We start from the raw sequence: 15245 nt of genomic DNA on the forward strand, positions 1-15245 counted from the left end.
CGAAGGACCTCAAGGAATGCCGTATGCCAATCTCAAGAGGCGTTCTGGAAAAATACGGATTTAAAAAAGGGATTGAAGATGCGGTGGGGACGGGGGAGGTTGTGGGGGAATAGGGGAGAGTATAGGGAACTGTATGAAAGGAACTGGAGATAGAACACGGTAGAAACAGGTCGGTGGAAGAGTCGGAACATGAATGTCGCCAGGGAAGGGTTTGGGCAGTCATCAAGATGAGGAGAGAGGGTGGAGTAGTAACTGACAGGAGTCTGGAACTGAGGGAAGGTGTTCCAGGGCAAGGATGTCTACAGAATTCTTGAATGTAGCAGCGAAAGACTGGCCCAGAAGAGGAAAAAAAAAAGGATTCTTCCTCCAAGAGGCCTTCCCTGACTAAGCCTCATTTCCCCTTCTGGCATCCACTTCTTTCATTCATTCATTCAATAGTATTTATTGAGCACTTACTATGTGCAGAGCACTGTACTAAGCGCTTGGAATGTACAAATCGGTAACAGATAGAGACAGTCCCTGCCCTTTGACGGGCTCACAGTCTAATCGGGGGAGACGGACAGACGAGAACAATGGCAATAAATAGAATCGAGGGGATGAACATCTCATTAAAGCAATAGCAAATAAATAGAATTGACAAAATAAATAGGGTAATGAAAATATATACAGTTGAAAATATATAGGCACTTCTATGGTGCCTATACATTTGAATCTATACTCCTTAAACACTTGATATTCATCCCACCCTATCTGTACAAATCCATCTGTATTTTATCTTATTTCTGTCTCTCCTTCTAGACTGTAAACTCCTTTTGCACAGGGATTGTGTCTACCAGCTCTCTTGTACTTGGAGAAGCAGCGTGGCCCAGAGGAAAGAGTCTGGAAGTCAGAGGATCTGGGTTCTAATCCCAGCTCCACCATGTGCCTGCTGTGTGACCTTGGGTAAGTCACTTACCATCTCTGTGTCTCAGTTTCCTCATCTGCAAAACGGGGATTCAATACTTGTTCTTCATCCGACTTAGACTGTGAGCCCATGTGGAACCTGGCTATCTGGTATCTACCCCAGCAGTTAATACGGCGCTTGGCACATGGTAAGCGCTTAACAAAAGCAATAATTTTTTTTATTTATTCTCCCAAGTGCTTAGGACAGTGCTCTGCATATAGTAAGTGTTCAATAAATTCCATTAATAAGGAGGCAGTTCAGGAGATCAGCATTACAGATCAACAAAGCTGTATTTCCACAACCAAAGCGATGTGTAAGAGTGTGATGAAAACCTGGATAAGTCAAACGAAAAACTGTGCTTATGTCCAAATGATATTCATTCAAGCGTGTTGCAGTCTCCCCCGTCCTTTAAAAGATTTCCCTTAGTACCACGGCCCCCAACCTCCCAATTATGGATAATTCAGATAAAAAAATCTGCCCAGACAACACAAAAATTGCCTCAATTTACCACTTCACTTTGTCCATGAAAGACACAGCAGGGAGAGTTCAGACTCAAACCTAAGAGTCACAAACAAAAAAGTAACGAACTGGCACATTCGAATACACAATCACCACACAATCTGGCACAGAACCCAGACGAAAAGAGATTCTTCAAACAAGAAACAGTGTGTGTGAAGTGACTAAGAGGACGTTGAAGATTGACTTCAAGGACATTCTGACCTTCTCCGGAGACAGTAAACTCTAAGTTTTCCATCTACAAAGGAAAAATGAAAAAGGAAAGGATCGAGTTGTAGGGGCTTATTATATTTAACACGGTTTCTTTTGACTAATTTTAGAGCCTAGGGACAGTCATGTAGAAAACAGCAGGAGAGGTATTTGAGAGGTAGCCTGAAAAAAGTGGCAGTTATAATAGAACCCAAAATGGCATCTCAATGCTTCCACGCAGCGTTTTGTAGGAAAAATCCCCCGTGGATTTGGAAGTCAGGAAACCAACTCTGCCAATGACCTCTTGTGACACCTTGGAAAAGCCTTCCTGGGCCTCAGGCTCCTCACGGGGAAAACAGGGATAATGATATCTGCCTCTCCCTACTTCACAGAGATACTGTGAAGATAAGATGAGATCATTGAAAATAATAATAATTGGGGGATCTGCCGAGCACTTACTACTGCCAATCGCTGTACTAAGCGCGGGGATAGATCCAAGATAATCAGGTCAGGCACAGTCCCTGTCCCACGGGGGCTCACAATCTAAGTAGAAGGGAGAAGAGGCATTTAATCCCCATTTTAGATGAGGAAACTGCACCAGTCTGACCAACGACTTTGGTCCGAGCCCGCCACCAGAGAGCCTCTTCTGTGGGCATTAAGATACTTCGAAGCCATCCGCAGGTCATCCAAATTGATCTGGTAGCAACCCGACACTTCCTAAGAAACCCCAGCTGAGGAAACATAATCCTCCGACTGGGTGGAACAGTTCAATTACTTTCTGGTCAGCCTACGGCTGAACCACCGGAAACCCCTTTTGGGGGGATGGCGTCCCGGTCTTTCGGGGAGCACCCTGCCCCAAAATGAGTTTAATCATCACCTCATTGCTGCTCCTGGTACCACAAATCCTAGCACCCTTGCAGACAAACAACATCTTGTGCCTTTGCTTCAGGGCTATCACTCCCCATTCCTTTCAGGGTCTGGCAGCTGAAGGAGTTGCAGGATCAGAAAGATGACTAAAACCCTGTCCCCTCGAAGACGCTCCTTCAGTCATTCGTTCAATCATATTTATTGAGCACTTACTGTGTGCAGAGCGCTTGGGAGAGTACGATACAACAATAAACAGACACAATCCCTGCCCACACGAGCTTACGGTCTGGGGGGGGGGGGCAGGCATTAATATAAATAAATAAATTACGTAAGTGCCAAGGGGCTGGGAGGGAGGAATTCATTCATTCAATCGTATTTATTGAGTGCTTACTGTCTACAGAGCACTGAACTAAGCGCTTGGAAAGTACAAGTCGGCAACAGATAGAGACAATCCCTACCCAACAACGGGCTCACAGTCTTGAAGAAGGAATGAATAAAGGGAGCAAGTCAGGGTGACGCAGAAGGGAGTCGGAGAAGAGGAAAGGGAGGCTTATTAGGGAAGGCCTCTTGGAGGAGGTGTGCCTTCAATGAGGCTTTGAAGCGAGGGAGAGTAACTGTCGGATTTGAGGAGGGAGGGTGTTCCAGACCAGGGGCAGGATGTAGGCGGGGGGGTTGACGGCGGGACACGGTGAGAAGGTTAGCATTAGAGGAGCAAAGTGTGGGGCTGAGTTGCAGAAGGAAAGAAGCGAGGTAAGGTAGGAGGGGGCAGGGTGTTGGAGTGCTTTGAAGCCAGCGGTGAGGAGTTTTTGTTTGATGCAGCGGTGGAGGGGCAACTCCTGGAGTTCTTTGAGGAGGGGAGTGACAAGCTTCAAGGATTGCTCCAAGGGTAAATACTTCCTTTGGCCAAGACTGTGTCTTATCCAGATAGTTCAAGGATCAGCTGGTCAATCTAACGCCATCTACTCTGGTTCTGCAAACAAGAAGCTTTCTGGAATCCACAGTGCAGGCTGGCGTTCCCTCCCCTATCGGTAATGAAAAGCGACAGGCTGCTGAAACCAGACAATAATAACATTTATTAAGAGCTTACTATATGCCAGGCACTCTACTAAGTTCGGAGGTGTATACAAACAAATCAGGTTGGACACTGGCCCTGTCCCACATGAGGCTCACAGTCTTAATCCTCATTTTACAGATGAGGTAACTGAGGTACACAGAAGTAAGTGAAGTGCCCAAGGTCAAACAGCAGACCAGGTGGGGAGCCAGAATTAGAATCCAGGTCCTTCTGACTCCCAGGCCCGTGCTCTGTCTACTAGGCCACGCTGTTTCCTCTAGTTCTTACCCGGAGGTCGTTCTGTAGCCTTAACATGAATCTCACGATGGTAAAGGTTAGTCTGATGCTTCTAAATCATCTTTACCTCCCTCCAGGGCCTCTGTCCCTACAGAGTTTACAGGCTCTCTTGACTGGGGGCTAAGGAAGTTAAACACACGATTTCTCGTTCCCTCTGTTGGTCCAGAACACGTCATCTGTGCCCACAATAAAATTCCCTGATCCAAATCGAATGAGAGTGGGAATACTTCCCCAGGAAAATTAGCCCATCTGTCAAGCTTGGTCAGGGTCCAACAGAACCAGAGACTTATTAATAATAATAATGTTGGTATTTAAGCGCTTACTATGTGCAGAGCACTGTTCTAAGCACTGGGATAGATACAGGGTAAACGGGTTGTTCCACGTGAGGCTCACAGTTAATCGCCATTTTACAGATGAGGTAACTGAGGCACAGAGAAGTTGTGACTTTCCCACAGTCACACAGCTGACAAGTGGCAGAGCCGGGATTCGAATGGGCAGGGATTGTCTCTATCTGTTGCCAAACTGTAGATTCCAAGCGCTTAGTACAGTGCTCTGCGCATAGTAAGCGCTCAATAAATACGATTGAATGAATGAACCAAGATCCTGGATACGGTACTAGGACACTGAGAAGAGGCTATAACATCGTAGTCATTAGACCCTAAGGAAGGAGTCACGGGAACCAGAACAAAATATCCATGAACCAAGGCTCCTCAAAATTTACCCTTTGAAAACCGGGGCCAAGGGGGTCCGGAAGACACCCTCAAAGAAGCAGGGGCACTCCCTATTACCAAGATGAACAACGTGCACGTGGTGGGTGGTAGTTACCTTTAGCGTTTTTAATAAAGAACACTCAGTCCCTGGTGTCAAAGTCAAATGCTCAGTCAATCAGTGGCATTTACTGAACATTTACTAAATACAGAGCGCTGTACTTGGTGCTTGGAGCTGTAATTTTATTGCTTTCTATTAATGTCTGCCTCCCCCTCTAGACTGTAAGCTCGTTGTGGGCAGGGAATGTGTCTGTTACACTGTGCTCCCCGAAGTGCTTAATACAGTGCTCTGCACACAGTAAGCGCTCAGTAGATCTGATTGACTTACTGATTACCCCACAACAGAATGAGCAGGCACGTTCCCTGCCCATAATGAGCTTACAGTCTAGTTGATGGAGGTTCTCTTCTGAATCAAGCCCTTCGGCGTATTTTGCTTGCCTGAAGTCCTGAAGTCCGCCCCCGATTATCCTGCTTGGGTAATCCTACCATCACACCTGCCCTGACACTTCTGCCGTCATCACTATTGGAGTTGATCTGTATTCTGTAAACTTGTTGTGGGTGGAGAACGTGTCTACCAACTCCGTTAAACTGTTAATATATCCTATGTATATTGTTATATTGTACTGTCCCAAGCGCTTAGTAAGGGCTCGATAGAAGCAGCGTGGCCTAGCGGATAGAGCACTGGTCTGCGAGTCAGAAGGACCTGGGTTCTAATCCTGGCTCCACCTCTTGCCTGCTCTGTGGCCCTGGGCAAGTCACTTGACTTCTCTGTGCCTCTGTTACCTCATCTGTAAAATGGGGATTAACTGTGAACCTCACATGGGACAACCCGATCACCCTGTATCTACCCCAGCGCTTAGAACAGTGCTCTGCACATAGTAAGCGCTTAACAAATACCGACATTATTATTGCTATTATTCATTTCTCTAGGCTTCAGTTAGCTCATCCGTAAAATGGGGATTAAAACTGAGCCCTGTGTGGGACAGGGACTGTGTCCAATCTGATTACTTTTCATCTACCCTAGCACATAGAACACTGCCTGGAACATAGTAAGCACTTAAAAAAATACCTTTAAAATACATAAATAAATAAGTATGAATAATTGGTTATTCTAGGCCTCTACCCAAGCTGGGTTTCCCCTTCACACTGCAAACTGGGCTCTACCGATGCCTCACTGATTTGTTCAGAGACAAAGCTTCACTTACTTTAGGCTCCGAGTTGGCAAAGGAAAAAAGATGCTCTGAAATTTTTAGAATGGGACTTAGAATGAAATGAAAGCTACTTTATTCCCAAAGTTTGGTCCATCTAAACATAAAACTGCATCTGGATCTAACGGAATTTGTGGGGTGTTTAATTAAGGCATGTGACAGTAAATCCCCAGGATATAATTTTGGTCTAGCCTGGACTGCCAGATTTCAGATTGAAGAACAGGGAATTTCGGATGCGGTCCAACGTTAACTCTGTGTAAAAGTCGGGACTTGGGTCGCTCAAATAAAGGGACATATTGCATCCCATCTTGACCTTTCCAGGAAAACAGGATCACACAATGAAAGAAGAAAAAAGTCCTGCAAATAAGAGACATCTGGCAAACCTAGCCTTGGTTGAGTATGTGGAGGAGGAGAAGGAGGAGGAGGAGGAGGAGGGGGCTTGAACTAGCTTCCTCTCAGCAGCTGGATGAATTACTGGCAGAACATCCTCTATTTGGCTGGGTTTCCCTTTCTGCTGTTACAAGGTTAATGATCAAGAAACCCACATCTGCTTAGAGTCCAAAAGAAGTATGAATCACCTGTGATGGAGCCTCGAGTAGGAATAAATTTTCCAAGTAGCCAGACTTCTGAATAAGGTTTGAGTGGTAAGCACATTTGCGGGAAGATGCAGTCAACATATTTCCTTTTCTGTGTCACAGAAGGGAGAATCTAGGTGATTCTACTAAAGGGCTGTGAGAGATGGACCCGCAGAGAGTTCTCTACTTGAGCGGATTCCAGGAGAAGCGGGCAGAAGTTGATTTCTCCTCTTTGTTGGAAGTGACAGTGGCATTTCCAGACTGTGAGCCCGTCGCTGGGCAGGGACTGTCTCTATCTGTTGCTGAATTGTACTTTCCAATCTTTTGGTACGATGCTCACAGTAAGCGCTCAATAAATACAATTGAATGAATGAATTCTCAATGGGCAAGCAGGGAATTTCCGGCCTAGCCGTTTAATTCAGATTGCTCAGCGATGATGACTATTACTATACCTCAAATAACGTTTCATACTTGTGGGTGAGAGTTAGGTTTCTCTACTGCCTAGCCGATGGAAGTCCCGGCACTTCAGGCAGTGAAAGCCAAGCCTTTTTTAAACTGTGTGGTCAGGTAAGAGGTGGAAACTAGCCCTGTCAGAAGGATGCGGAAGGATGGGTTCAAGCCCTAAATGCTGGTTTAAGAATTGTTTGGAAGTGTTTTCATTCCAACTGACTCTGTCTTTAGTACCTGTAACTTCCTGGCTCAGTCATACAGGGACATTACATCTTCCCCAGTGACTCATAAATCTTAGGCTCTAACTCAAAGTCTATCCAGGGCCCAGGTATTTTAAAAACTAATTTCCATAGTGAGCGTTCTATCATTTCCTCCAGGACATACATGGGACAAACCCAGTGTTAAGCGCCAAGTGAGAACTGGGCTGGGTTGCTGAGACCCCCTACTTAAGTAGACCTGATTAACTTGTACCTACCCCGGCACTTATAAGAGCGTTTGGCACAGAGTACCATTATTATTATTACATAACTCGAGTCAGTCCACAGGTGCTAACCCGAGAACCCCGATGTTAACATATCCACTATTTTTTTTTGGTATGGTATTTGTTAAGCATTTACTATGTGCCAGGCACCATACTAAGCACTTGGGTAGATATAAAGTGATCTGGTTGGACACAGACCATGACTCCCATGAGGCTCACAGTCTTAATCCCCATTTACAGATGAGGTAACTGAGGCCCAGCGAAGTGAAACGACTTGCCCAAGGTCACACAGCAGACAAGTGTCGAAGCAGGGCTTTAGAACCCCGGTCCTTTTGACTCCCAGGCCCCCAGTCTATACCCGAAGCCTCTATCTGCCTCCACTGCTTGTCATCTGACTGGCAATCTGCATTTGAGGCTCTTCCCTTCCCCTGCCCAGCTCTTCTCACCCCGCTTCCACCCTCTGGGGTTCCCAGGGCTGGTCTCGGAGGTTAGGGTCTCCTGGGATTGAGGTGAAGAGAGCTGTGGGATTTCCATGTCAATGAGGAAAAGCACACACAGATGAGATCTCACGTAAAAATATCACAAACTGTACCAGTTCAACCCGATGCCTTTGAATCTCATCAGGCTGGCAAAAAGCACCAGTACCTAATAAATGCCCCTCTCAAGGTCGCAGCTGGACAGTTTCCGGTACTTTACCAGTCTCAACTATGGGAGGGAGAGTCAAGCAGAGGCCTCCCCATTCCATTCCTTGCTTGGGCAGTGGCTAGCGAGTGGAAGGCCATCTGCTGCAAGTCAAAACTCACCTGTGCTGGCCAGCAGCAGCGGCAGGGAAGAGAGTCGAGGGTGGAGATTCAAGCTGACTGCGCGGAAGGAGGCAATAGTAAACCACTTCCGTATTTTTACCAAGGAAACTCTGTGGCTACGCTATCAGAACGACTGCAGGTGGAGGTGGGTCATTCATTCATTCAATTGTATTTATTGAGCGCTTACTGTGTGCAGAGCGAGAGATGCGTCCATGGCGCCGCTATGGGTCGGAGACGACTCGATGGCGTAAGACAAGACATAATAAATATTCCTGATGTGAACTCGGAGAAGCAGTATAGTCTAGTGGAAAGAGATGGGTCTGGGAATCAGAAGGCCTGGGTTTAATTCTGGTTCTGCCTCTTGCCTGCTGTGTGACTTTGGACAAGATACCCAATTTTGTCGGTGTCTAAGTTTCCCCGTCTATAAAAATGGGAATAAGAGACCAGTTTACCCCCTCTTCCTTAGACTGAGAGCCCCGTGTGAGACGGGGACTGTGTCTGATTAGCTCACACAGCCTCTTTGCCAGCCCTGAGTACTCTGAATGGCACAAAATAGGCACTTGAGAAACACCAAAATTATTATTATATTCCTTGGGCCATTAAGGTCCCCCTCGACTTCATGAAATCTTCAACCTGACATGAGGTGTGCCTTGTACAGTTAACCACTGAATTCCAGAGCCTGGAAAAGTATTATTTCTAAATGAATTTCCAGTGGGGGTCTTCCAGGATCTTTGTCTAGGAAGACTACTTTTCATCCAAAGATCGTAAAGGCTTTTCAAACAGTAATTTACTTGTTTTTACCCTATCTCAACATGGGGGAGATTACGAATCCCATTTTGCAGAGGAGAAACTACAGAACAGAGAAACTAAGTGACTAGCCTCAGGTCAAAGAGCGATCCAGTGGCATATCTCAGAATAGGACTCAAGAGTCTCAAAAGGGAAGATATCTAGCCAAACTATACGTAGGCCTCTTAGTCTATTGACATTCCGCTGAACACGCATCCAGTGCTTACTTTGTGCCAGGGCTTGCCCAGGGTTCAGCCCTAGCACCTCTGGAATGGGGAACGTCACTGCACCACAGCCCTTCTGAGCTTCAAAGTAATTCAGCGCTTAGAACAGTGCTTTGCACATAGTAGGCGCTTAACAAATACCATCATCATCATTATTATTATTACAATTTTAAAATGTAAAACTGCACAATTGCGGCACCTCTTTCATTACAACTTAAGTACTCTAGATACCTCCTGGACATTTTGGGGTGGGTTTTGTTTGTTCTGTTTTTATTTTTTGGATATCTGCTAAGCGCTTACTATGTACCAGGCCCTGAACTAAGCACTGGGGCTGATGCAAGATCATCCAGTTAGGACATGGTTCCTGCCCCATATAGGGCTCACAGTGTGCATCCCCATTTTACAGATGAGGTAAGTGAGGCCCAGAGAAGTGAAGTGACTTGCTCAAGGTGACACAGCAGACAAGTGGCAGAGCCAGGAATCAGAACCTAGCTCCTTCTGACTCCCAGGCCCTTGGTTTTTCCACCGGACCCCGCTGTTTTCTCCTTTTTACTGAAAATGAATTTGGGAAGCCTTACCTCCATTTTTGCCCACTGTTCGAAAGCACCTCCAGAAGGCCCGCAAGAAGGACGCCCTGTTGTGGGGAGTGGCTTGAATGAAGCTGAATTCGCGGAACAGAACATGAGTTCCCTGACACACACTGTTAAAGCTGCAATGAAGGGAAAAAAAAAGAATTTTAATCATTGTTCGACGCACTATTTCGGAAAGCTGGAACCAGAGTGAGAAGTAGGGGCCAGCGAGAAAAGTTGCCAAGAAACGAGAAGAGAGATCTTTTTGCAACTCATCTCTCAACTGCCTTCTCGCTCAGGTCCCTCGGTTCTCTGGAGGGAAATCTAGTTTCATAACTACGTCACTCTGAAGACTCAAGAGCTCGATTCACCCCACAGCCCCCACCTTGGGAAATGCTCACCAGTCACGAGTGAGTCTTTCATCTCTCTCTGCCTGGATGCAACTGGCAACATTTTCTCTTCTCAGAGGATACCTCTCCCTCTACCTCATTTGCAATGACGTTTCCTTGCAGATATGCTCTCGGTACTCCTCCCTGCCTTCTACCAGCTGCCACGTGCACAAAATGGCTTGTGGGTGACATCCGAGGATGTGTCTGTTCCAGTTCGGGGTGCGGAACAAGCTGCGATCTGCCGTGGGCCTCTGACAACGGCCCCTCGGAGGGCGCATCCTATACGCCTAAGGAGATCAACGTTTACATGAAGAGCCGGAGAAGGGAGATAATGAGGATCGGTGGCAAAAGAACAGGGGTAAAACGTGGCCCCTAACTGAAAGGATGAGGCAAAGCCCCACGGTACAAGTGAGTCATTGCTCAGATTGGGCCCCAGGAAAGGAAAAAGCAGGCTCTTCTGCCTCTGGTTCCCCTGCCAAAGAAAAGTACACAATGCAGGAGCCCCGGAGGCATCTAAAAATGGAAATTCTTCTGTTGAGCAGACAAAAATCCAGGAATGGCCACTAGTAAGGACAGGTTGAGGGTGGGAGGGTGGGGGAACTAAACTTCTCCGGCTTAGCCCGGGTGACGAACATTCCGTTGGGGGCCGGGAACGGGACACAACTCCAAAAGCCGGTTTATAAGAAAATTCGCTTAGAACTGGAAGGAATTTCAGCGGTCATCCAGTCAATCTCCCTCCTTCTAGCGCTTCCTCTAGATCTGCGGCATCCTCCGTCAGGAAGGGAGTCTACTCTACTGGCTTTGGGAATGCGCGGTTGGTTTGATGGTATTTCAGTCTTTCATTCGATCGCATTTATTGAGCGCTTCCCACGTGCAGAGCACTGTGCTAAGCACTTCGAATGCACAGCTCGGCAGCAGATAGAGACAATCCCTGCCCGACAACGGGCTCACAGCCTAAACGGGGGAGGCAGACAACAAAACAAAAAAACATTTAAATGCTTATTACGTGTCAGACACTGTTCTAAGTGTTGGGGTGGATACATGCTAATCAGGTTGGACACAGTCCATGTCCCACATGGGGCTCACGGTCTTAATTTTTATCTTGCTGATGAGGTAACTGAGGCCCAGAGAAGTTAAGCAATTTGCCCCAAGGTCACCCAGCAGACAAGGGGCGGAGCTGGGATTAGAATCCAGATGCTTCTGATTCCCAGACCTGTGCTCCATCCACTAGGCCACACTGCTTCTGAAAACCTTAAGTCTAGTTTGGTGTCTTGGATTTGGGACAATCCTAACGGCACTGCTAGAGGGCAAATACTAATGGCTTCCGTCACAACTACGACCTCTGCTGCAGCTTCCTTTTCCTCTGTGGTACGGAAAATACCTAGGTGACAATACCGAGCAACTCGAGGGGCACAGCAGCACGACAAAGAGTAGCTTAGAAGTTGGAATGGGCTGTAGTGTAGGACTCGACAATTATCTCGGGCAAAGAGAGTGGGAAAAGAAGCAGTCGATCGATCGATCGCCATAAAAGTTGTTCGGGATACACAGGCCAAGACTCCTTCTCTGCAAATCCAAACTGAAATGATACAGTCCGATCTGGGTCAATGCAGAGGATCACGACAGTAAATTCGCTCAGTTCATAAGCTACTCCCTGGGAACACGTCAGGCATTTTGGGAGCTGCGCTTTCGGCCCACTAGGAGATCATTTAGTAATTCATCATCATCAAGCACTTATTAAATAATCGCTGCTTCAGTGCACTCCAAATACCTTAGCAGCCTGGAAGTGTTCACATCACTTTCTGGAGTGCCCAATTTATGCCCAGGGAAGAGTTTATACCCTGGAAAAATCTGGTTCAATAAATTGCTGAAAACTCATATTTAATCAGCATTTAAAACTTGAATGGGTCCCGAAAGGAAACTGAAGAGGACTCTTAGGGTTCATCAGTGGGTTTGGGCTGATTAAATTTATGTCCCAAAGACTTCAGCTAAGCTATATTTAGATGAGACTCCACCCACAAATCATTAAAAATCTTCTCAGTTAAAATGGTTGTTGGGGGATGGGGAATGTGGAGATGGTAACCACGTTCAGCCCAAGAGTTAACCGACAAGCCCATCATCCACAATTAAAATGCTTTTCACCTAAGATAACAATAAAGGAGGGAAAGTACATAGCCCAAAGCCCTACTGAAATATTTAAAACTGACAGTAGATAATATGGGTCTAAAAGCAAAGTATAAATCATTGGGATTTTTCTTTTTTCAGGTCCACGATTACATGAGATGAAGATATAAATAAAAGTAAGACACAATCTTCACCTAAAAGAACCCAAAGCCACTCGTGCATCTGTGCTGCTTTTGTTGAATTTACGCAGGGCAGTGATTACTCCCTAAAAAAACCCCATTCAGGTAAAGCCATAAGGAGTTGGCCCTTCTCCTATTCAGGCTCAGCAGATTTTCCCAGCTTCAAGGTGATTTCAAGCACCTAAACCTAACTAATCCACCAGGAGGACTCTCTAACCCCTTAATTTGTTTTCTTTTTTATGTGCATATGTCAGTTTGGGAAGGAATAATCTTATATGTCTCTTTCTTCTTTAAAAAATTGAAGATTACAATGAAAGTCTCTCTTTCAAAAGACTTCCATAAGGTTTCTCTGAACAACAGCTCCACGGTGATGTTCATAAAATTTGCCAAGATTTCTCACTTTGCTTCTAGACAAACGTTTAATTGACGAAAAAAATCTCTTCAGTGATGCATTACAAGTAAGCAGGAGTTAGAAATTGTAACGGTTTAATGGGTTTACAAAGAGACACTTGGAAAAACCTTAAGTAGAAGCGAGGTTGATACAATCCCATTTTTTGGATAAAAATGTAATAAAGCAGGGAAAGTAGCATAGCCCAAAGTTCTACCGAAATATTTAAGAAGTTGACCTGCAGTAGCAAAAAAAAAAATTCTTCTGGTGGATTTTGTATCTCCTCAGAAACCCCAAATGGAAATCTCAGAAGCAGCCTGGTTTAGTGGATAGAGCATGGGCCTGGGAGTCACAAAGACCTGGGTTCTAATCCCGACTCCGTGACATGTCTGCTGTGTGACCTTGGGCAAGTCACTTCACTTCTCTGGGCCTCAGTTACCTCATCTGTAAAATGGGGGTGAGTGTGAGATCCACGTGGGACAGGGACTGTGTCCAACCTGATTCACTTGTATCTACCCCAACGCTTAGAACAGTGCTTGACACACAGTAGGTGCCGGAAAAGTACCATAGTTATTATTAAGGTATATTCTTCAGGGCAATTTGGGATTAGGTTACCACACGGTAAAGCTGTGAACCAGGTTTTGTTATGCGAATCAATGAAACTTAACGCTGCTGTCGGTCCAGTGGAAAGAACACTGGTCTGGGAATCAGGAGACCTGCGTTCTAATAATAATAATAATAATTATGGTATCTGTTGAGCGCTTCCTATGTCCCAGACACTGTATAGGTTCTGTCTGTGGCTGGCTAGTGTACCAAGTCCTCCCTGTAGGCTGAAAACTCCTTGTGGGCACAGATCACGGCTACCATCTCTGTTGTCTGAACTTTCCCAAGAGCGTCATACGACGCTCTGCACATTGATTAATTGCTGCAATTCGTCACGTGCAGCACTCCGGCCCGCCTACTCGCTCACCTGCACGCCCCGCCCCAGCGGGAACATGAATGGCTGAGAAGAGGGCGTAAGAGTGATGCCGGACAACTATTGGACCTGAAGTCTCCGCCCCTAGGCTCATCTGTCATTCCATCTAGACTGTAAGCTTGTCGTGGGCAGGGAACGTGATTACCGACTCTATTATACTATATTCTCCCAAGTGCTCCGCCAACAGTGAGTGCTTAATAAGTACCAATGACCGATTGAATGATTCCATCTGTCACCCACCATCACTGGCAAATTCAGGAAAATAGCCAGAGGAATTCAACCAGGAAGGATTTCTTGAACTTACACTCTTCCGGGTGGCTTGGTCCAGTTAGGTGATCATCCATCCACGTATTATGCACATAAACAGTATCGCGGGAGTGGGTACGGTGGCCCAAGGCCAAAAGTCAAACACCTTCACTGAGCCAAGAAGTAGAGACATTCCTATGATGCCTCACTTCCTGCAGAAAATTCTTGCTCTTACCTAAGGAAATGAACATAGCTAATGATCCTTGACTCGTGCAGTTACACCGAATTCCAGCCATATCTGTAGTCTTTGCTGGCTTCCAGTTTGCCTTGTTTTTAGCAGACCATGTAGGGATGCAGGAATTTTCCAATCTTCCACTAGGACGGGGCTCCCCTTCTTCTTTGTGGGAAGAGATCTGCCAGTAGAAATTTCTAAACTGTCCTCCAGAAGCAGGGTTACGGGTCCCAAAGAAGTGAGACAAATTTGTCATTCGGTAAGATGAGGATCAGCCTCAGAAAAAAAAAAATGTACACATTTGGGAAGCATCAATTTAAAAACAAAAATACTTTGTGACCAGACTCCTACTACTAAAGCTTAATGTGAACAGTGGGGCCTAGGCCTCAGATTTACAATAGGCATCCAGCATTCCTCGGCAGCATGAAACGGAGATAGAAATGGCCAGAAACCAACATTTTCCGGCATGAAAAATCACCCTGCTGTCTGTTACTCATTTCCATGCATTATTCAGATGACGCCTGAGGCTTTTGACTGTTTTCTTTGCATTTCTCATCTGCCACCGAATTGAGCACCGGTGCAAGCAGAAACCAGTGAGGCATGGCAGTGGAGTTAAAAGAGCCTTGCTGGTAGTGCAGAATCCTGCAGGGGTGAAAACAACCTCCTTGGCTGCTGCTTCTTCAGACTAGCCTGATGCCTCCTCTGTCGTTGTAAAAGCGTTGTTTCACCAAAGCTCTACGCAGGGTTTCCGGGAATCCCTCCCGACTCTCTTCCCGGTTCCTGGGTTGAGTTGCATCATACATTGGCCCATTATTAAGCCCTGGTGGCAATTCTTATTACTAGGGAAATATATTGGGAAATGAGACACTGGGTCCAGGGAGGGAACTGAGAAACTAAGCCTGATCTTCACACACAGAGCGGTTGAGAAGCAGTGTGCCTAATGGTCAAGGCATGGGCCTGGGAGTCAGAAGGACGCGGTCTGCTGTGT

At 46.1% G+C, this 15245-nt stretch overlaps 1 protein-coding gene across 1 annotated transcript in view; it reads right to left on the reverse strand.

Moving 5' to 3' along the window:
* Positions 1-15245, reverse strand: part of C3H11orf49 (chromosome 3 C11orf49 homolog) — a 173629-nt gene that overhangs the window by 91395 nt on the left and 66989 nt on the right. The window contains exon 3 of the mRNA XM_029061185.1: positions 9736-9866. Within this exon, the coding sequence (XP_028917018.1) occupies positions 9736-9866 (131 nt within the window). The remainder of the gene's footprint in view (positions 1-9735; positions 9867-15245) is intronic.

The sequence above is a fragment of the Ornithorhynchus anatinus genome, chromosome 3 (genome assembly GCF_004115215.2).
Source record: "Ornithorhynchus anatinus isolate Pmale09 chromosome 3, mOrnAna1.pri.v4, whole genome shotgun sequence".
NCBI lineage: Eukaryota > Metazoa > Chordata > Mammalia > Monotremata > Ornithorhynchidae > Ornithorhynchus > Ornithorhynchus anatinus.